The sequence below is a fragment of the Bufo gargarizans genome, chromosome 2, assembly GCF_014858855.1.
Source record: "Bufo gargarizans isolate SCDJY-AF-19 chromosome 2, ASM1485885v1, whole genome shotgun sequence".
NCBI classification, from domain to species: Eukaryota; Metazoa; Chordata; class Amphibia; order Anura; family Bufonidae; genus Bufo; species Bufo gargarizans.
The window spans coordinates 546,489,522-546,513,461 of NC_058081.1; the positions used below are offsets into that span (position 1 = coordinate 546,489,522).

Consider the following 23,940-nt stretch of genomic DNA (forward strand, 5'->3'; position numbering starts at 1 on the left):
CCAAATAAAAGTGTGAAAACGGGTTTGTAAAGACATAACATCTTTATTGTGTACAAAGCATGGACAGGGAGTTTAGTTCTTGTAACCTCTGCTGGCTCTGCGTCCTCTGGCACGCTCAAACTTTCTACCCTTAGAACGAACGTAGGGCCTAGAATGGAGGAAAACAATTGTTAGAATGCAAGTCAATACAGCGCCATGATACGTATACTACTGCCATTACACATAGCCACAGATGGTGAGCAATGCATTTGCTCGGTCTGCCCAGCCAATTAAGCAAAAGTCCACAATTTCTGTAACCTATAGCTCGCCCCTGCAGTTGCACGTCATATCCATGTTCTCCAGCAGTTATTTCCCGTCTCTCGGACCCACACCTGTCTCTAAATGAGAGCAGACCACAGATGCGCAGCCACCCTCCATCTATGGTACTGCCGAAAACAACTGAGAGCTAGCTCGCTTATTTCCATCAGCCCTATAGAAGTGACCTAAGCGGAGCGCCTCCCATTCATTTCTATGGGACTTCTGTAAATAGAGCGCGGTGTATTTTTGACACTCCCACAGAAATGGAGGCTGTCCGCGCATGCGCAGTCAGCTCTCCTCTTTGGGGGCTCTGTTTTAGAGAGGTGCATGTCCCACACCCATCAGACATTAAGGGCACACCCTGGCAATAGGCCCCTAACGTCTGCATAATCCAACCTCAATATAAGGGGTCTGTATTAGGTCTACAAGAATGAAATTGCTAACACAGCAAAGCCAAGTACAGGTAAGTGACCAGGAAATCCACACAGGCGGAGGCAGAAGTTTATAAAAGGAGGGGTGTCAACTTACTTGGTGTGACTGTGTGGGGTACCAGGAGCCTTTCCAAAGTGTCTGTACACCTCACGTCCCTTACGGGGCCCTGATAAATAGGAAAAACATTTATATTTTCAGTTATGTAAAAAAAAAAAAAAACACATCAGTAATGCAGTTCTGATTGTCTCTAGAAAACAATGGTCCTATGCGTGATGATACACTCCAGGAACTCCGCCAGGGTTTTCACCCCTCACAAGTGTTAGAGCTATATAGGTGGTAGGAGAGCAGTGAGCGTATCAGGGCAAATGGTCATGCAGAACCCAACTTTTAATCCCCCATCTTTGGGGACTGGTTGAGGTAACTTGACAGGCCGCACTGCTGCATAAGGCTGAATGCACACGGCCGTGAGCGGTCCGTGGAACCACTGGCCTGGATTCCTGCTGAGAGCAGACCGCTCACGGCCGTGTGCATTCAGCCTAACAGGCATACTCCAGAAACTTTTTTTCTTTCATCTGATATGACAAGGATCCTCTTCTAGTGGTAGGTCCTCTTTAAAGGGAATCTGCACTTGGATTACTATGGAGGTATGTGGCGGTAATGTCAGATGTGCTCAGGTCTACGGATTCAAAGGTGTCACTCTTAACACCGAAAGCCCTGCTCCTTATCGATGCCCTGCCTTGCCCCCAGCTTTCACTGACAGGACCAAGCTGAAGAAACAATCTCGACTGGCCGTGTTGTTGCAAATGTGCTGGTAATTCAGGAATTAATGCATGCGCAGTACAGCTCGCCAGTCATCTGTACCACAACTGGCAAGCATCAGGCTGTACTGTGCATGCGCCAATTCCTGAAGCATCAGCACATGTGCAAGAACACAGGGCCGGTTGAGATCACATCTCCTCTACCTAGTTCACCCAAAGCTGGTGATGACGCAGCAATCGGGGCTTTTGGTGCAATAGTACAACCTCATGGCACCAAACTGCTACTTTGTATATCAGAGCAATATATCAGCAAAAAACGAAAGTATACAGGCTCTGCTGACTCAGCGCTCCAGAGGAGAAAAAAATAAATAAAATTCAATATGATGTTTTTAAGGCTACTTTCACACTAGCATTTTGGCTTTCCGTTTCTGAGATCAGTCATGGGCTCTCACAAGCTGTCCAAAACGGATCAGTTCAACACCAATGCTTTCTGAATGGATAAGGATCCGCTCAGAATGCATCAGTTTGCCTCCGATCAGTCTCCATTCCGCTCTGGAGGTGGACACCAAAACGCTGCTTGTAGCATTTTGCTGTCCGCCTGATGAAGCAGAGCCAAACTGATCCTTCCTGGCACTAAGTCAATGGGGACAAATCCATTTTCTCTGACTCAGTAGAAAATGGATCCGCCCCCCATTGACTTTCAATGGTGTTCATGACGGATCAGTCATGGCTATAGAAGACATAATACAACCAGATTCGTTCATGACTGATGCATATGGTTGTATTATTGTAATGGAAGCGTTTTTTGCAGATCCATGACTGATCCGCAAAAAACGTTAGTGTGAAAGTAGCTAGCCTAAGTCATGGACGGATCCGTTCAGATAATACAACCGCATGCATCCGTTAAGAACGGATCCGCTTGTATTATCTCTAACATAGCCAAGAGGGATCCGTCTTGAACACCATTGAAAGGCAAATTGAGGACGGATCAGTTTTCTATTGTGCCAGTAAAAACGAATCAGTTTGGCTCAGTTTCGTCAGGACACCAGACGTGTCAGTCTCCAAAGCTGAATTTTCGTGTCAGTCTCCAAAGCTGAATGGAGGCAAACTGATGCATTCTGAGCGGATCTTCCATTCAGAATGCATACTGATCCGTTTTGGACCTCTTGTGAGAGCCCTGAATGGATCTCAAATGGAAAGCCAAAACGCCAGTGTGAAAGACTAAAAAGGAAAAAAAAAGGCAGGTGTTTTTTTCTGGGGGGGGGGGGATGAAACAATTCTCCGAATCCTACATACCATTCACTTGAAATCAATAGCAAAGTATTGCCAGAGGGAAATCAATAAATGACCCAAACTAATATAGGGATCTTTGCAAGTTTGAATCATTAGATCGGCAGCAGGGCCAGGATTTGCAGCTATACCCAAATCACAGCTGTCTGAATGAGGCTTTACAGGTGAAAGAGCAGAAAGGTATCAGACTATTGGGATCATCACCAGGCAAACCTGTTAGCAAGCAGTGATGGCCAGTGAGCATTGTTCGCCCACAAACACATGTGGGCTGCCATCTTAAATCACAAGTCCGGCGAGGCACAGGCAAGCCCTTACCTGTGCCGCGAGCCGGTCTGAAACAAATGCAATCACCGGAAGCCGGCAGTTCCGAGAACAGCCTGATGAAGGCCCCCGTCTGCTTGTTCTCGGAACTGCCTGCTCCCGGTGACCGCATTTGTTTCAGACCGGCTCGCGTCGCAGGCACAGGGTAAGGGCTTACCTGTGCATCACCAGACTTGTGATTTAAGATTGCAGCCAGCATGTGTTCGTGGGCGAACAATGCAAACTGGCCATCACTGTTAGCAAGTGTTCATTTCCGCAGTCTCAAAGCACTCAGTTGTTTAAAGGGGTTTTTCGGGCTACAGATATTCATGACCGATCCTGTTGGAGCCCCACCGATCAGCTGTTTTGGGCAGCCACTGCTCCAGAAACTATCAGCTGTTGCCTCCTTGCAGCTTACAAAGCACACCAATATATGTTGGATAGCAGATGTGCTTGCTATAGCAGCTCTGCCCCATCCACTTCAATGGGACTGAGCTGTGCCTAGGACACGCGACATTGTTGACCTAAGAGGAGCACTATGGTCTCTTCAAACTAGATATTATATTTTTAAATTTTTTAAGATACTATAGTGCTCCTCTTATCGTGCAGGGCTACGGATTGTTTACATTGGCACATTGCTAGGCGGAGGCTTCTGTCTAGCAGTGTCCCTGGCGATGTCATTGGCACTGATGGGCGAGCTTTAGCACTGCCCTAACCTAAGTAACCAGATTAAAGGGGACCTGTCACATCTCCTGATTTGTCCGATTTAGCAACAGCTTGCATTCCCCAAGTTTATAAATAAAGGTCCATCTGGGTGTTACCCTGCACAGTAACACTGTCTGATCAGTGCTGCCAGTGGCAGACTGTACAGGGGCACACCTCCGCTGGTTACACCCAGCCTGACCTTTATTGCAGACTGCTGGCCTTTCATTCATACACTTCAGGCAGGAATAATATTTCACGTGGAATACAGTTATTTATTAAAATAGAGCGGTGACCGATCCTTTTAAAAAGGAAAATTTGTCAGAAGGTTTATGCTGCCTGACCTGAAGGGAATACACACTAGTGAGCTCAGCTCTCCCCACTTAGCAAGAAATCTGCCAATCAGCAGTGGTTTGGCACAACCCTACACACAGCATGGGCAGACTACCCGCTGTAGCTGATAAAACACTACACCAAGCCATCCAGTATGTGAGCAGATTCAGAGTCTGTGGCCAGTTTATGCCAATTCCCATCAGCGTTTAGGCTTCATTCACACGTCCGCAACGTGTTTTGCGGATCCACGGAGCTGCGGATCCTGCAAAACACGGAAAGCGGCAATGTGGGTTCCGCATTTTGCGGACCGCACATTGCCGGCACTAATAGAATATGCCTGTTCTTATCCGTAATTGTGGACAAGAATAGGACATGTTCTTTTTTTGGGGGGAACAGAAGTGCGGATCCGCATGTCTGTGTCCGGGCAGCACATCATGCTGCCCGATAGGAATGAATGGGTCTGCAATTCCGTTCCGCAGAATGCGGAACGAAATTGCGGACGTGTGAATGGAGCATTAGGCTTCTACTAGACGCACATATCTTCAAGGTTATTGTAGCAATCATTTGCTAGTCAGTGGAGAAAACTGCCACTATTACATGCAGTGATCTCCTCCACAGTATGGGGAGGAGGGATCATTAATGCCACTGCTCATCCCCCATAGAGAATCATTGTTTGCCGGCAGCACATCGTGATTACACAGCACAATCTGTCACCGGGAAACTATTTCAGTTGCCTGCTAATTGCATTTGGCGGTTCATTGGGTAATCGACGACAGTATTACACTGCCAGATTATCGTTAACGAGTATTACTACAAACGCGTGTTAAAGATCTGAACAATTATCCGTACGTGTAATACAAGCTTTAGTTTTCCATTTTTCTGATCAATTAGAACAGAACAAAAAAATGGATCCTGTATTTTAGGCATCTGCTATGCACATAAGTCCTGCATGCATGGCTAAAACGGATGCAAGATGTGCACAACAGATGGTTAAAATACAGGATCAGTTTTTTTTCTTCGTTTTGCTAAATGGATCAGAAAAAGGAAAACTGAACAGTGATGTGAACCCGGCCTTAGTCACACTGATGATCGGTTACCTGACAGGAGAACGGTGTTCTGGCCTTTAGGGGAGGCGAGAGCCAGTTGGTCAAGAGTCATGATTTGCCCTCCAGATTTAAGGATTCGGTTACGAGCTCCGCTGGACACTCTAAGTGCACAAACCTAAGGAAAACGAAACAAAAATGTTAGATTAACCCTTTTGGGATTATTTTTTCCATTTTAGTTTTTCCTTCCGTGTTCCCAGAGCCATAATTTTTTTTGTTTTCTGTTCAGTCGTATAGGGGCTTGTTTTATTTAAAAGGTGTTACCCAAGGCCTATAATGGCCCCCATATGCCCAGGCCACTCACACAGATAGTACTTACCTTGCACTCGCATAGTTGCATCTCCCAGTCGCGCGGATGAAAACATTGCGGCTGGGGTAGCCAATAGCAGGCCGCGACATGCCTTATGCATGGCTTTTTAGGCAGTTGGCCATGGCAGCCCTCCCAATATCCTAGGTTCTCAGGGCAACTGATCTGACTTCCGCAGTGAAATCACTAGCTCCGAGGGAGCCCCCTCCCTCTACCTAATCCTACAGATTGTTATTGACCACAGCATCTGAGGGGTTAAATGACTGGGATCAGTGTAGACAGCAGTTACCCAATGCATATGGAGCAGGCTCAGTTGATGTCTCCAAGGACAGTAGCTGTACCCCTTTGCTTTAGGAGATTTGAGCAGTAACTTTATACCTTCAGTTTGGGGATATCCTGAATCCTGACATCATCAGGTGATGCTTCCTACCACCACAGCAGTTTTGTTTTCACGGCCAGAAAGCTTCATTTTACGGATCTGAAAGTGAAGAAAATATAATTCTTGAAGGAAGCAGCTGGAAAGGTAACTGTAGGGCCTGAAGTCCTGGTGCTTCGATTACAAGACAGTCTGTTCACATGACTGGTTCTCGGTTCTGTATTATGGAGACGGATCCTATGACATCCATACGCCCCGATAGCAGAGAAGCCATTTATAACCACAGTCTACATCATGCTCAGTAAGGCCTTGTGCACACGAACTATACGGATTAGGTCTGGATGCGTTCAGGGAAACTCACACCATTCCGCAAGCAAGTTCAGTTGTCTGCGATTGCGTTCAGTATTTTCCACGCGGGTGCAATGCTTTTGATGCATTTTTCACGTGCGTGATAAAAAAACTGAATGTTTACAAACATCTCTTAGCAACCAGTGAAAAACGCATCGCATCCGCACTTGCTTCCGGATACAATGCGTTTATCAATGAAGCCCCATTCACTTCTATGGGGCCAGGGCTGCGTGAAAGTCGCAGAATATAGAACATGCTGCGATTTGCATGCAATGCACAAGTGATGCGTGAAAAACAACGCTTATGTACACAGACCCATTGAAATGAATGGGTCACGATTCAGTGCGGGCGCAATGCGTTCGCATCACACCCGCACGGAAAACTTGCGCGTCTGAAAGGGGCCTAAAGGCGACTGCAATGCTGCCGCTGCTATTGTCCCTAAAGTCACCACAGAGCTAAAGCTATCCTGCAGGCTGCCTAGCCGGATACTGCCGTCTTCCTCCAGGCCCCATCGACTACAATGAGATCCAGCCGGAAAAAATCCAGTTCATGTCTGGCCAAAACCCGGCACTCATGCCAGAAACCGGATGGATCCCATGGGGGGGATCCTATGGGGTCTGACAGTGCTCGGATAGCTTTACCGCATGTGTGCGCTTAGCCTTATCTGCACGGCCCCCTAGGCTTCCCTTACGTCTGGGCACATCCACTAATCTTAAAAACACACAGCGGGCAACCCATGTCGTGACCATCAATGGTGGAGGGCTGGATGCAGCGAGCTCAGGTGAGGCCTTCAGTCACTTACCAAGCGGGACAGGGAAAGCGGTGGCCTGTTGGTGCGGCTCATGAACAGACGTCTCAGTACCACTTTGTTAAAGTTGGAGTCAGTACGACGGGCCAAGAAGCGGTAAAGCTAAAAAAACAAAAGGCAAGGAGTTATCCCTGTGCACAGCGACACGATGGGAGATGTCATCACAACACAGAGGACTTACCTTCACCAAAAGCCTCAGGTAGATATCCTGACTTTTGGGCTCCTTTCGCCGCACCTTGCGGTCCTTGTTGTGGCGGATATCTACTCCCTGAATTAGAGGGAAGGAATGAGAGGTTACGTAATTCAAGTCTATGGAGAGTCAGGATATTACGACAGTAGTACAGCCTCACCTAAAGGGGTCTTCCCCTTCTCCCCACAGGATAGCACTGTATGCTGAGACCTCCCATTTGACTAGAGTGACGCTCATGCATTGGTGCTCCACTCACTATGGCTGTGATGGCGAACCTCCAGCACTGCAGCTGCGGTAAAACTACGACCCCCAAGATGCCTCCTTGCTTGGCTGTTCTCAGAACTCCATAGAAATGAATGGAGCATGCTGGGAGTCGTAGTTCCACCACAGCCGGAGGTTAGCCATCACTGCGTCTATCCTACAGACAACAATTTGAGAAGCTGGGCACAAACATAACCATAGGGGACAGGGGACCCCAGTTGTCATGATTAGGGTGGTCCCAGAAGACACTTATGAGGTATCCGGGTATAAGGAAACCCCCTTTAAATAAGTCTGTGCACTAAATATACAGGCTGAGGAGGGCCCCGACTGCACCTCAAGTGCTCATCCGGGAGCATAGCAGCATTTATGGAGGGGCAGACAGTCCCTGAATAGATGGTGACTAGGGATGAGCGAATTTCGGATTTTGAAGTTCGTGTTGTGGTATTTACTGAATTGCGTTATGGATTCCGTTACCCCAGACCATAATGCAATTCCATGACGGAATAAATAACGGAATGTCTCTAAAGGCATTGCGTCATCGAATTGCGTTATGGTCCGTGGTAACGGAATCCATAACGCAATTCAGTAAATACCACAACACAAACTTCAAAATCTGAAATTCGCTCATCCCTAGTGACGACGTCGGCCGGCATCCTATCACATACACTGGTTCTAGTTCTACATTGCACCAGCTGTACGCCTGTAGCTCCGTGTATGAACAGTGACTGCGGCACGACCACCTCAGCTCTGCTACACCGGTCACGTGAATAGAAAATACACAATCTAATATCCCTGAAAAAGAGGTCACGCAGGGTACAGAGCAGTACCTGAGCAGCGCTGCACTACTACCATCAGGGTACAGACCAGTACCAGCAACAGCATACAAAGCAGCGCATCAGAACACTGTCAGCGCTGCACAACTGACAAGAGGGCACACAGCAGGACACGAGAGACTGGCAGGGCTGCACTACTGACAAGAGGGCACAGAGCAGGACACGAGAGACTGGCAGCGCTGCACAACTGACAAGAGGGCACACAGCAGGACACGAGAGACTGGCAGGGCTGCACTACTGACAAGAGGGCACACAGCAGGACACGAGAGACTGGCAGGGCTGCACTACTGACAAGAGGGCACAGAGCAGGACACGAGAGACTGGCAGGGCTGCACTACTGACAAGAGGGCACAGAGCAGGACACGAGAGACTGGCAGGGCTGCACTACTGACAAGAGGGCACAGAGCAGGACACGAGAGACTGGCAGGGCTGCACTACTGACAAGAGGGCACAGAGCAGGACACGAGAGACTGGCAGGGCTGCACTACTGACAAGAGGGCACAGGGCAGGACACGAGAGACTGGCAGGGCTGCACTACTGACAAGAGGGCACAGAGCAGGACACGAGAGACTGGCAGGGCTGCACTACTGACAAGAGGGCACAGAGCAGGACACGAGAGACTGGCAGGGCTGCACTACTGACAAGAGGGCACAGAGCAGGACACGAGAGACTGGCAGGGCTGCACTACTGACAAGAGGGCACAGAGCAGGACACGAGAGACTGGCAGGGCTGCACTACTGACAAGAGGGCACAGAGCAGGACACGAGAGACTGGCAGGGCTGCACAACTGACAAGAGGGCACAGAGCAGGACACGAGAGACTGGCAGGGCTGCACAACTGACAAGAGGGCACAGAGCAGGACACGAGAGACTGGCAGGGCTGCACAACTGACAAGAGGGCACAGAGCAGGACACGAGAGACTGGCAGGGCTGCACAACTGACAAGAGGGCACAGAGCAGGACATGAGACTGGCAGGGCTGCACTACTGACAAGAGGGCACAGAGCAGGACATGAGACTGGCAAGGCTGCACTACTACCAAGGTACAGAGCTGGGAACTATATGAATGAACTGGCAGCGCTAAATTATTACTACCATCAGGGCACAGAGCAGCCTGGCAGCGCTGAATTACTACCATCAGGGCATGAGCTGCCTGGCAGCGCTGCACTACTACCACCAGGGCAGCTAGTACCCCCAGGCTGTACAGGGAAGGAATCCACAGACAGAGGCGACCCACGCCACACACTCACGGCCCTCCATAGGGGCGCGCAGACCGGCGGGTGAGCCGCCACATAACCTTTATTATATAAATGTCGCCCCCGTTCAATACAAGTGCAGACCGAAGCCCCGCAGTAGGAAGATGCCAGCTGCGCCTTCCTACATGGGGCTAATAGCATGAAACAGTCAGATGGAGGCGGATTAACAGCAAACTCAGGTTCTCACCATGATGGCGGCTGTAGCACCAGCGGCTTCTCGGGGAGGAAAGGAAGGAGGAGGGCGAGCCGCGGAGGCTTATGGGAAATCACCAAGACAGGAAGTTGTCAGCCAGAGAAGGGGACGCTCTCTCCCGCCTACTCTATGGTCGGAGGCCTCGCTGAGTGGTACCCGTTGTACACCAGCACACCTGACAGGGACAGCTGAAACAAAAAGGAGATTTCTCTTCTGCCTGCGCCTTTGTCCCAAATCAGTGTGCAGTCAGACCTAAAGGGGTGTCTCACTATTATGTAGAGAATACAAGGCACTTACTAATGTATTGTGATTGTCCATATTGCCTCCTTTGCTGGCTGGACTCATTTTTTCATCACATTATACATTGCTTGTTTCCATGATAACGACCACACTTCAATCCATCAGCGGCGGCCTATGAGCACTCCCATTAGGGTGGCCTGAGGCCCGGTTTTAGGCCCGACAGTCCGTCTTTCAGACGCTTTCTCCGGCGCAGGGCCTAGATGGACACAGGGATGTACTGTTGAACAGCTCACTCTCAGACAGCAGCACTGTGCTGTCTAAGGCCGAATGCACACGGCCGTGAACGGTCCGCGGTATGCCGACCTAGATTCCTGATGACAGCAGGAGCGCACCGCGTCATTGGTTGCTATGATGCCATGCGCTTCATGGGCGTCATAGCAACCAATGACGCTGTGCGCTCTTGCTGTCAGCAGGAATCCAGGTCGGCATACCACGGACCGCTCATGGCCGCGGAACACGGCCGTGTGCATTCGGCCTAAGGCCCCATGCACACGGCCGTTGTTCACGGCCGTGTGCGGGCCGTGGAACCGCGGCCTGGATCCCTTCCTGTGAGCTGGAGCGCACGGCGTCACTGGTTGCTATGACGCCGTGCGCCCCCTGCTGCCGGCACAGTACAGTAATACACTGGTATAGATCATACCAGTGTAGTACTGTATTGCGGCGGCAGCAGGGAGCGCACGGCGTCATAGCAACCAGTGACGCCGTGCGCTCCAGCTCACAGGAAGGGATCCAGGCCGCGGTTCCACGGCCCGCACACGGCCGTGAACAACGGCCGTGTGCATGGGGCCTAAGTGTGAGCTGCAGGGAGAAAGTCACTCTCCCTCCCACCCCTGCAGCTGACAGAAGTTGATTTTACAGTAATTTTTTAAATCCCCGTTGGCTGCGTAGTGGCAGGAGGCGTGGCCTAACATGATTAGGGGTGTGGTTTGGCTGAGCAGGGGGCGGGGTTTTACAGTCCGTCTTTCCAGGGTGGCATTTTGCGGACCGCACATCGCCGGCACTAACAGAATATGCCTATTTTGTCTGCAATTGCGGACAAGAATAGGACATGTTCTATTTTTTCCGGGAACGGAAATGCGGAGCCGGAAGTGCAGGTGGCACATCGTGCGGCCCCATAGAAATAAATTGGTCCGCAATTCCGTTCCGCAAAATGTGGAACGAAATTGTGGACGTGTGAATGCGGCCTAACTCCCATGGTCCCAGGCAACAGAGAGGTCATTGCTTTTTCCTGTAGTGTGCAAGCATGACCAGTTCTGATGGATTGCAGGGTGGTCGTAACCATGGAAATAAGCCGTGTATAATGTGATGGAAAAATGATCCATCCAGCAAAGGAAGCAATATGGAGAATAACAATACATTAGTAAGTGCCTTGTGTTATCGTTCTCTACATGAGAAATACCATTTGCTGAAGTGAGACAACCCCTTTACGCTGGGTTCACACCTAAGCGTTTCGCAAACGCGCGTTTTTATGCGCGATTTTGTCGCGCGTTTTTATGCGCGTTTTTGTAATAGTAAACGCGCGTTTGACGCGCGTTTGGGTGATTGACAGCAGTGTTGTCCAAAGAGTCTATGGCCCAAACGCGCGTCAAACGCGCCAAAAAAAGCTCCTGTACTTGTTTGAGCGTCGGGCGTTTTACAGCGCGATCGTACGCGCTGTAAAACGCCCAGGTGTGAACCATTCCCATAGGGAATCATTGGTTCTTGCCTGTTGTGCGTTTTACAGCGCGTAGGAACGCGCTGTAAAACGCTCAGGTGTGAACCCAGCGTTAAGAAAATTGCTTTTATTTCCCAAGGCAACCAATCACAGTGCAACGTTTATTTTTCAAACACCCCCCAAAAAAAGTAAGCTGCTCTGTGATTGGTTGCTATAGCAATTCTGTTTGGGGGGGGGGCGCTCTCATCATTTCTGCATGTAGCCCTCTCTCAAAATGATGAAGTGAAGTGAAAAATGATTCCGTGTGTCTTCCTTTATTTTTGGAGGACCACCAGACATAAAGGAAAGTAAAAAAAAGTCTAAGACAGGTTTGCCGTGCAAATGACGCGGACGCAGATGACAATCTTGTGTACCTCCTGCGTTCTTTAGCGGTCCCATTGACTTGAATAGGTCCGTGAACCATTTTCCACGAAAATAATAGGACAGGTTATATTTTTTTGATGGACTGGAACCAACGGATCACGGACGCAGATGGCAAACAGTGCATTAACCGAGTTTTCAGCTGAAAATCACGAAAAACGGCACAACGGACACGGAATAAAACAACGGTCGTGTGCATACAGCCTGAGACATAGCAAACACTCATCCCCATACAGATTCATTGTTTCAGGGTTTACCAGGATGATGTGCTCCCCAGGAATAATGATTTTTGGGTGCGACACCAATGAGACTTTCACCCAATAAACGAGTGTTTGCTTGTATAACTAGTGATTGGTGGCACCTCTACAAAGGAAAAATCAGTCCTTGTAAAAAGGCCTCTGGTCTAATACATTTGTGTGAGGGAATGCAGTTGAGTAAACGGTTATTCAAGTATTTTAATATTTATGGTCTCTCCTCAGGATAGGCCATCAATATCAGATCCCGAGATCCCACACCCGCACCGATCAGCGGCTCTGCAGTGGCCTCGGCGCCAGAACTACACACCCAGCTCTGTCTTTTGTGTAGTGGACATAGATGGAAACTGCAGCACTGCTCACGCACACGAACATTTTTTCTTTCCGTGTCCATTTCCTTTTTTTTTGCGGACCGTCGTCCGTTTCCAAATGTCCGTATTTCCGTTCCGCAAAAAAATAGAACATGTCCTATTATTGTCTGCATTACAGACAAGGATAGTACTGTTCTATTAGCGGCCAGCTGTTCCATTCCGCAAAATACAGAATGCACACGGATGTCATCCGTATTTTTTACGGATCCGTTTTTGGAAGACCACAAAATACATACGGTCATGTGCATGAGCCCTGAAGTGAATGAAAAACTGGGTTTCTGGGGCGCCATGGTTGGAAAGGGTGGTAATTATGAAAACGTGATTTGTCCCAAGAGATGAACGTAAGAATGCGTGAATCGTAGAGAAAAAAGAGACTGTACCCTGCGCACGCTGCAATTGGCGTCACGAACAAAACTATAAACCATCACTTACACCTGACCCAGCCATTGCATATTATTGGCGTCAAAGTGCATTTTCCCAATCCGGCTTACTGCATATGCGTCCCGGGTGCATTGCGGCAAACCCGTGCGAGTAGGTACGCAATTTCAGTCCGTTTTTACTGCGATTGCGTTCTGTTGTTAAGTTTTTATCGCGCAGGTGCAATGTGTTTTGCACGCGCGTGATAAAAAACTGAATGTGGTACCCAGACCTGAACCTGGACTTCTTCACTAAAGTTTAGGTTTGGGTTCAAGGTTGTGTAGATGTAATTATTTTCCCTTATAACATGGGTATAAAGGAAAATAAAATCATTCTTAATACAGAATGCTTAGTAAAATAGGCCTGGAGGGGTTAAAAATTTTTTTTTAATAATTTAACGCACCTTTATACACTTGTTCGCGCAGCCTGGCTTCTCTTCTTTCTTCAGGACCTGGGTAAAGGACCTTTGATGACATCACTGCGCTCATCACATGGTCCATCACCATTGTGATGGATTATGTGACGGACCATGTGATGAGCGCAGTGATGTCACCACAGGTCCTTTTCCTCAAAGAAGAAGAAAGAAGAGAAGTCGGGCTGCGCGAACATGTGGATTAAGGAGAGTTAAATAATTTTTTACTTTTTTTAATCCCTCCAGCCCTATTTTACTATGCATTCTGTATTAAAAATGCTATTATTTTCCCTTATAACCATGTTATAAGGGAAAATAATAAAGATCGGGTCCCCATCCCGATCGTCTCCTCGATTTTCACGCAGCCCCATTCACTTCTATGGGGCCTGCATGGCGTGAAAAACGCACACAATAGAGCATGCTGCGATTTTTCGCGCAACGCACAAGTGATGCGTGAAAATCACTGCTCATGTACACAGCCCCATAGAAATGAATGGGTCCGGATTCAGTGCGGGTGCAATGCGTTCACCTCACGCATTGCACCCACATGGAAATCTCACCCGTGTGAAAGGGGCCTATGAGATTCCACTTCGCTTTTTCCTTGGGTGCGTTAATTGACCTGCTGTGTAGATTGTTAAATCTGCAGCACGTCAATTGTTGTTGAGTTTTTCTTGTGTGGATTTCACCCTTTTTAATGGAAGGGTGAGATCTGCGCCAAATCCGCATCACATTCTCACCAAAAACTGCGCTAAAAATGCACCAAAAAAGTCACAGTGTGGATTTATGTGTAGTTTTGTTGCACCATGTGCAGCCACCCTAGGACCAGGGACACAGATGATGGAAAAATCCAGCAAAAAAATCTCCTTTTTTGCACTGTTTCCACCAGAAAAACAGCAATAAAATCGCATGTTTTACATGCGTTTTTTTGTGGAGGAAAAGCCAGCAGACTTCACCTTCTCCATTGAAAAGGGTGAATTCCACAATAGAAATCCATGATGTCAGTTGACATGCTGCAGATTTCTAAAAATACTGCTGCTTTTCTCTTTTTTCATTACACAGCCTGTGGATGAGAATTCAGAAATCCTCATCCACTTAGCTTGTATTGTATAACGCTGCAGATTGCCGCACGTAAATCCGCAGCTATTCATAGGTGTGACCCTGACTTAAGGGCTCATGCACACGGCCATGGCCGTATTGCGGCCCGCATACAGCAGGTCCGCAATACACGGGCAGAGGCCGTGTGCACCCCACATTACGGATGCGGATCCATTTACTTGAATAGGTCCGCAATCCGGGAGATGCAGTGTGGTGCGGAACGGCAGCAAGGATCAGAAGTCCACGGAAGTTCTATTTTTTTACCGTGCGGACGGATCACGGACCCATTCAAGTTGGATGGGTCTCGAACTGTGCTGGCCGCCACATGGATGTTGCCCTTGCATTGGGGACTGCAAATTGCAGTCCCCAATGCACGGAACGGCCGCACAACGGCTGTGTGCATGAGCCCTAAGGCTCATTTGGCTGATAGAGGATTGGATATTAGATAGTCGCCAATGCAGTTGATGACTTCTGTATTTTTATCTAATAAGCATGGCTGGCTTTGCACACAACTGATACAAGATTAGCATACAGTTTACACACAACCTTATTTTTTACCAGTGTCTTTCAATTTAATAATTAGTTTCACAAAAAGTCATCTAACGTGCCTCCCCACGATGCTAGGGAGGCTCCCACCCCGTCCCCGCCTGCCATTGGCTGCTCCCCCCGACACTGGATGTTTTCATCCGTGTGCAGGGAGAAGCAGTGGCGGCAGAGCGGGGACCAGGAGGGGAGCAGGGTAAGTATATTACTTGTGAGGGGCCCGCCACATGGGGGGGGGGGGATGTTCTAACCCCTTTAATGAACCCATAGCATCTCTCATTTGGAAAAAGGTCTTGAAGACACCTAGTGGTCATCTATTAGTATTGCATATGGTAAAAGTGTTTTTTCCATCTCTAATATATTTATTTATTGTATGCACTTATATAGCACTACTATATTCCGCAGCGCTTTACAGACATTAGCAACCAACTGTCCGCAATGGGGCTCACAATCTAAGATTCCGATCAGTATGTCTTTGGAGTGTGGGAGGAAACCCAGGCAAACACTGGGAGAACACAAACTCCATGCAGATATTCCCAGCTAGAAGCAAGTAATCATTACAACATTTAATACGGCTAAACAGGCAAAAATGGAGCTTGTTTTCTTTAACCCCTTAGTGACCAAGCCTGTTTGGGCCTTTATGACCAAGCGTTTTTCTTCCTTTTTTATGGTCTCGTTCCAAGAGCTATAACTTTTTTATTTTTTCGTCTATATAGCTTTATGAGGGCTTGTTTTTTACGGGACAAGTTGTAGTTTTTAATGGCACCATTTTGGTGTACACATAACTTTCTGATTAACTTTTATTAACTCTTTCTGGGAGGGAGATGGGGAAAAATAGCAATACTGCCACTGCGTTTTTACATTATAAATTTGACCGCATAAATTTTTCTGTACAAATAACATAATATCTTTATTCTCTGGGTCAGTACGATTACAGTGATACAAAATACTTATATTTTTTTAAGTTGTACTACTTTTTTTCCAATAAAACCCTTTTTATTAACCAAAAAAATGATTTTGCATTGCCACTTCACAAGACCCATAACCAGGGCCGGACTGGCCCACCGGGATACCGGGAAATTTCCGGCAGGCCGAATCTGAAAGCTCTGTAGTGGTGGCCGGTGGGTGGAGCTGAGCAGGCCGGCAGCCGGCCTCCGTGGGAGCGGCACTGCTCCCTCCGACCACCTGGTGTCACTGTGAGCAGCAGCCCGTGATCCTCCTGGCTGGCTGTCCTGTGTGTGGCTGCCCCTCTCTGACTTCCTGCAAGTGGCCTCACCTCCAGATTCAATATGCCGGGCCCAGGCCGCAGACCGGAAGCAGAGCCCGACCCCTGTGTCTGCCGCCCGCCGTCATGACCGATGCAAACAGCCCTGAGAGGACTTGAGGAGCCGCAAATACTGGGGGTAAGAAGGGGCCAGGCTGTGCCTACATGTGACTGTGCAGGCTGTCAGGGTTATGTAGTGTATATTATTTACATACAGTCCTATAAATTTTAAGACTGTATGTACACTAATATACACTACATAACCCTGACAGCCTGCAGTCACATGTGGGCACATCCCTGGCATCCAATATACCGTATTTTTTGCCGTATAAGACGCACTTTTATCCCCCCAAAAGTGGGGGGAAAATAGCAGTGCGTCTTATACGGCGAATGCAGCTTATTTTGCGATTTGCGAATTTTCGTGCGAATTCCCGTGCTAATTTTTGCGCAAATTTTTTGCGGAGTACTTACAACTACAAACGCTCGCCAAGAGGAGGGAGGAGGCAGGCTGGGAGGACGGGCGCTGGCAGTGTGTGAGTCATACGTCACGCGCCTGCGCCGCCCACTTTATGAATGAAGCAGGGGGCGTGGGCGCATGACGTATGACTCACGCTGCCAGCGCCTGTCCTCCCGGCCTGCCTCCTCCCTCCTCTCGGCGAGCGCTTGTAGTTGTAAGTACTCCGCTCATTATGCGATTATGCACATAACTATTTACTATTAGACATACGATTATACAGTGAGCGGGGCCCACAGATCCCCCATAACAGTGCGTCACCCACAGATCCCCCCATAACAGTGTCCGTCAGCCACAGATCCCCAGTAATAGTGCCATCCACAGACCACAATTAGTTCAAAACCCACCAAAAGCACACCTTTTGGTTCAAAATATTTTTTTTCTTATTTTCCTCCTCAAAAACCTAGGTGCGTCTTATAGGCCGGTGCGTCTTATACGGCGAAAAATATGGTATATCACAGAGAGCTATACTGTGCAGTATAGCTTATAATGCACAGTATAGCTCTCTGTGATATGTATTGGATGCCAGGGCTGTGCCCACATGTGACTGTGCAGGCTGCCAGGGTTATGTAGTGTATACTATTAGTTTACATACAGTCTCCAGTTTACAGTAATCTCCAGGAGTGGCATGGGCTGGGCAAATCAGCTTCTAGGATCTGGGCTCCATGGGCACTCTGTACCCTCACATGCTTCTTTATGCATCACAGCAAGGAGATTGGGGCAGTTGACAGCAGGGCTCTGGCTGGAGGTAGCACTTTGTGAAAGGTTGTCACACAGGTTGTCAGGGGCTGGGAGTGGAGAACATCTTGGTGTGTAACCTGGTGTCACTGTGCTGTACAAAGGACCTGCTGGGCATGGTGCCTCCACAGAGGGCAGGGAATCAGATTGACTGAGGAGGGCTTGTACTTTGGAGAAGAATATGTGGCTTCATGTGACAGAGCAGAGGAATCGCACAGAAGAGTGTGTGGATGAGGATACGTCGTGTCTCCAGGAGATCTGCCCCTGACATCTCCAAGTGACAGACACTGCTGGACCCCCCTGGCACCCTGCACACATTATAAATGCACAGTATAGCTTTCCCTGATATGTATTTGATGTCAGGGCCATGCCCACATGTGGTGAGTGGCGGTGCATTATACACAGCAGCACGGTGTCCGATACTCACAAAGATGTGGTAGACAAATGCCCAGCCCTGGGGTCTCTCCAGCACGTTGCACAGGTAGTTATGCAGCCTCCGGTACTTCACGTTCCTCCGGCAGCTCTGGCTGCTGTTGTACGACAGCGGCTTCCCCAATAAGCTCATGCGAGCTCCCTGCTTCCCACGGCGGCTCTCCTGCAAGCCCCCTCCTGGTCCCACACCGCTGCCCCTGCCAGTGTCACCGGTGCCCAAGAGAAGCAGCCCATCCCCTCTACTGGAGTTCAACAGCACCCTGTTGCCCCGACTCCACATCTTTCGTGCCGTAGTAACGGTCCCTGCCCCTGCCTTTACCTCCAGAGCTGCTTTTTATCCAGAGCCCAGAGCCTCCCACATCACCTTCACTATGGTTGCGGGACATGGCATCACCGGCGTGGGCACAGAGGGCTCTGGGTGCATGCACAGAGCAGACCTGGGGACAGGGTGGCAGCGCTTCCTGGCTTCAGACTGTCAGATCTGATCACAAGTTGGCACCAGCCATACATACAGGAAGGCTCTGTGTGCAGGGTGCCAGGGGGGTCCAGCAGTGTCTGTCATCTGGAGATGTCAGGGGCAGAGCTCCTGGAGACACGACGTATCCTCATCCACACACTCTTCTGTGCGATTCCTCTGCTCTGTCACATGAAGCCACATATTCTTCTCCAAAGTACAAGCCCTCCTCAGTCAATCTGATTCCCTGCCCTCTGTGGAGGCACCATGCCCAGCAGGTCCTTTGTACAGCACAGTGACACCAGGTTACACACCAAGATGTTCTCCACTCCCAGCCCCTGACAACCTGTGTGACAACCTTTCACAAAGTGCTACCTCCAGCCAGAGCCCTGCTGTCAACTGCCCCAATCTCCTTGCTGTGATGTATAAAGAAGCATGTGAGGGTTACAGAGTGCCCATGGAGCCCACATCCTAGAAGCGGATCTGCCCAGCCGATGCCACTCCTGGAGAGTCCCTTGCTGCTCTCTGTACAGGAGGGGACAGTGATCACACAGCTCTCTGCATCCAGCAGGCTGCTCAGCCTCCACACAGGCAGCTCCCAGCAGTCTAGTGTGCCTTCCTACATAGAAGCCTGGAGGTCACTTCCAGGCAGCTGAAACTCCATGCATGATGGACAGAGTGGCTGTGAGAAGCTTGGAGCCCACCACCTCCAGGCAGCTGCCCTTCAACAACTTTTCCAGGAGAACCCAGCAACTCTGTGACAGCAGGAAGGGGTTGCCAGTCACTCACTTGTCCCTGTGCAGCCTGCAGCTCCAGTCCTTCTCCTGGTGCTGCTGCTGACATACATTCAAGGGGGACAGAAGGGGAAGGGGGTGAGGAAGAGGAGGACAGAGGGGGAAGGCCAGGTACTTACAGGAGGACTTTATCTGAGTATAAATTAAAGGGGTTGTTCGGGTTCAGAGCTGAACCCGGACATCCCTCCATTTTCACCCAGGCAGGCCTTCTGACTTGAGCATCGGAGCAGTTCATGCTCCGATGCTCTCCTTTGCCCTGCGCTAAATCGCTCAGGGCAAAGGCATTTTTTGAAGATCTGGTGACGTGCCGGGGCTCTCCATGGGGCTGCCAGGAACCCCGGTGACATCAACGGCACTGATGGCTGGGATTTAGCGCTGCCCTAGCCAGTAAAACGGTAATATGAACAATGGGGTTCTACAAAAGAGCTATTGTGGGGCAAAGTTCATATTCGTGTTTACACACGTGTTTTAAAATGAATGCTTTCCCCTTTTATAAACAAGTAAATAATTACGCAATGCTGTGGGGCTGGTGTGCAACTTTTTCCAGGGCTGGTTTTTATCCCCAGTCCGGCCCTGCCCATAACTTTTTTATTTTATTTTTCTATGGAGCTGTATGAGGGCTTGATTTTTGAGGGACAACTTGTATTTTTCATTGGTATCATTTTGGAGTAAATGCCGCTTTTTGATCGCTTGTTATTAAGTTTTTTTCGGTGGAAACTAAGAATAAATTAGAAATTCTGTCTTTTTTTTTTTTTTTAACGGCGTTCACCATAGGGGATAATTTATGTCATATTTATGTAGTCCGGGTCATTACGGACGCAGCAATACCAAACATTTGGGGGATATTTTCTTTTTGCAATTTTTTTCATTGAAAAGCGTATTTTCAATGAAAAAAAGCATATTTTTTTATTTTATGGAATTTTTTTAATTTAATAAATGGGTATTTTTTTTCAATTTTTTTTACTACTTAAAAGTCCCACAAGGGGACTATAAAATGCAGTATTTTGATTGCTTTTAAAATGTAATGCATTATCTCTATAATGCATTACATTTCTATAGCAATGCTATCCAAACATTGACCAGCAGGCTGCGCCAGAGAGGCACAGCCTGCTGGAGAGAACTGCAGACAGGCTCGGGGCCCTGATCGGAAGCAAGGTAAGCTTCCCAACACATCAGCACCCCGCGATCGCATTTTCGGGGTGCTGATGGGAGACAGAGGGAGTCCGCTCCCTCTGTCACCACTATACATGCAGCGGGCCCCATGCGCCCAGCATGTAAAGGGTTAAACAGCCCGGATCGGCACTTCTGCCGGTCTGGGCTGTTAGAGCAGGGGGAGCCGTGCAGCGCTTAGACTGGGCCGCCGTAAAAACACGGCAGCCCAGCCTAAGGCCCCTTAGTGACCGCCGTAAAAATACATATGGGTGGTCACTAAGGGGTTAAGAATAGGGCTAAACGATGACAACTTGTAGAAGAAAATGCGTCATTTTTTCTAATGATAGTCAATGGTGTTGCACTGTGAAACGCAACATACTGCGACATGAAAAAAAATCCATCCAAGTTGGATTTCTGTGCCACTGTCGCAGTGCGACACCATTGACTATCATTATAAAAAATGTCACACGACATAAGTGAGATATGAATGTCGCAATGTAGCTGTACCCCTTTTGTCGCACGACACATGTCTACAAGTGCTAAGAGAGTGACAGCTTACTGTACTGTACTTGCTCAGCATTTCCTATGAGAAGCGGAAAAGGCGCTGCAGCTGGCAACCAAGCAGAGAGAGAAGCATCTGAGCATGTGTGTCCATGTCCACATTTACTGAGGTGGACAAAAAAAAGGCTCTTCAATAGAAACAGGAGGTGGCGCCATTCTAACATTATTCCTGGACTAGCTAAGGCTATAAGTGTTTTTTTGCATCATAATTATGGGCTGGATGTAACTAACCAATATTTGTCATGAGACAACCCCTTTAAAGTTAAAGAACACATGAAATCTGATATTTTTACAATATATAGATCCATTTCTACATTATAGGCTGGATCCACATTGTCCCCAGGTGTCATTATAGCTTATGAAGCAGACTACCTAGGACACACTTCCTGACAACTTCTATAAGTAGAATGCAATAAGGAAACATGCCCCAACTGTGTCCATTTCTCAGGTTTTTAGATTCAAGGAAATGTCCAGGGTTTAGGGGACGTTTATGGGATGCTTATAGTGAGTCTGTCCCCTCTGAGGGCAGCATGTAGTAGTGACAGCATACTGATGTCAGACTTGTGTCACATGGAAACATGCTGTATATTGGCTTAACTTTTTTATATTTAGTACAGTTGAAAATCACATGTCTATCAAGTTCAACCGCGGATGGGTGGGGATGTTGGAGGAGATAATTAAAATTTGTAATTCTTATGTAAATCATAGTAAATATCTAGGGAGTGCGCTGGCGCAGGATTTTGTCGGGGCAAACGCTAATGACGCAGGCAGAGTTCAAAAGTATGTGACATCAGAGGATGGAGAGGACTGGAAGGAGCAAGGGGAGGTACTGGGAACAAGAGAAGGGGAGGTCTTGGGATCTGGGGAGCGGCGAGACGGTCTTGGTCTCCTGAAGGAGGCGAGCTTGGGCTTATTGAACAGTTGGTGACGCCCCCTGGGCATTTTGGACCTCATTTGCATACCAAAGTTCATTTTCTGCTGTTCTGAAAGATTGATAACCCAGACAAAGGATAGTTTTACTCACGTTAGACAGCAGAAATATGTATGTCAGATTCCTTTAAAGGGGTTCTGCAGTTTTTTAAAAACTGATGATCTATCCTCTGGATAGATCATCAGCATCTGATCAGCGGGGGTCCAACACCCCAGACCCCTGCCGATCAGCTGTTTGAGAAGGCAGCGGCGCTGGCAGTAGTGCCGCAGCCTTCTCGCTGTTTACCGCAGGCCCAGTCACGTCACAACTAGTATGAATGGCCTGGGCGCGGCTAAGCTCTGTTCACTTGAATGGATCTTAGCCGCGCCCAGGCCAGTGATACTAGTCGTCACTAGTCAATTTTAATATAAAATGAATCTAAAAATGATGCACTGGTCTCATGTGTAAACAGGTGTAACTGGTTCACACATGAGTGACGCCAGGAAAAGTACACCCCTACATTGCTGCCCCTAATACCCTACAGCCACATGCAGGAGCCCAGTTTGCCCTGGTTTGTCACACTGGTTTGTTTTGTAAAATTAATTGAGAAAACGATCGTTTATGGCGACAGTCAGTGAGAGGAAATGTCTTTTGTGACGCAAACATTTTCCATCTTTTAGGAGTAGCTATTTCTGTGATGTGTAATGGGTATCGGTAGAGAAGTGGTCCCCATGTTTTACGCTAAAGATTCAGTAAAGACAAGAGGGACAGCGTAAAAATGTTTGTGTGTTTGGTGCGACGTGAATTTGATGCTGTGATGTGGACCATGGTAAACAAGTGGGTCATGATGTCAGTTAAATTAGATGCAGAGTGGTGAGTAGATAATTTTCCTTTTCTACAGTAAAAAAACCCATATACACGTATGACAATCAGATATCGTGGTCTGACACATGGAACTCAGAAACCTTCTCTGCTATGCCCTGCGTCCTGCTGCCTCGATGAGCCTACGATGTCATCCTCTGCCCGCTCACCACCAATATTAGCGGCTGTCTCCTCCTGTTAAATATTTTTTCTTTAAATTGTTTTCAGACAAGTCAGCAAGAAAAAGCTGTTGCTGGCCCTACATCCAGATGTTTAATATACAAGCAGTCTCTAATCTTTGTGGTTACTTATCGGCGCTGCATATCCACCAAGCGACGTGGGTAAAGTTCGCTTCACAGTCAAAGTTCCAAAAAATGTTGATCGCGCTGCCTATGAGTGTAGGGTGCCAATCTCAGATTCTTATTCCAAGTGCGCAGTTACCAATCGGTAACCAGAGGCTGGTGCGCTCACGTACACCTGCACCCTAGAGGGAAGTTATAGCACAAATAGTGAAGTTCCACCAGGTAGTTCCACAATTAGCAGGTTTTTATTATACTTACAAAAGGACATCAAATTTCAGCTTTAAAATCAATATGTTTTCACCAAAAGCCAAAATTTTATGTCCTTTTGTAAGTAGAATAAAACCTGCTAATTGGGGAACTACCTGGTGGAACTTCCCTCTAGGGTGCAGGTGTACGTCAGTGCACCAGCCTCTGGAAACCTACATACAGATGTGCCAACATCTTTCTGCTCTTCCACCATACTCCTAGACTGGCATAAAGACTGGCAGAAGTCTACATGTGTTTCTTCACAGAGACAGGGTCAACTTAAAGGGGTTATCCAATTCTAAAAGCGTCTCCCACAATGCCCGGGCCTCTCCCATAGATCATACTTAGCGGTCTCCCTGTCACCCGTATCACTGTGGATCCTTGCATGGCCGCCACAGGGATCCAAACATCCGGCGACAGGGGGTGCAGCCAATAGCAGTCCGTGACGGTAGCCAGCCTTC

General features: G+C 48.3%; 1 protein-coding gene across 1 annotated transcript; it reads right to left on the reverse strand.

The window, feature by feature from the left end:
* Positions 1-23: 23 nt before the first annotated feature.
* LOC122928580 (60S ribosomal protein L18-B-like) lies at positions 24-9,852 on the reverse strand. Its single transcript, XM_044281561.1, is given in 8 exon segments — positions 24-148; positions 826-895; positions 5,210-5,333; positions 5,901-5,936; positions 5,938-6,000; positions 7,049-7,156; positions 7,236-7,322; positions 9,780-9,852. Coding segments are annotated over 8 exon segments (567 nt in total). The 5' UTR covers positions 9,783-9,852; the 3' UTR covers positions 24-72.
* Between the last annotated feature and the right edge of the window lie 14,088 nt (positions 9,853-23,940).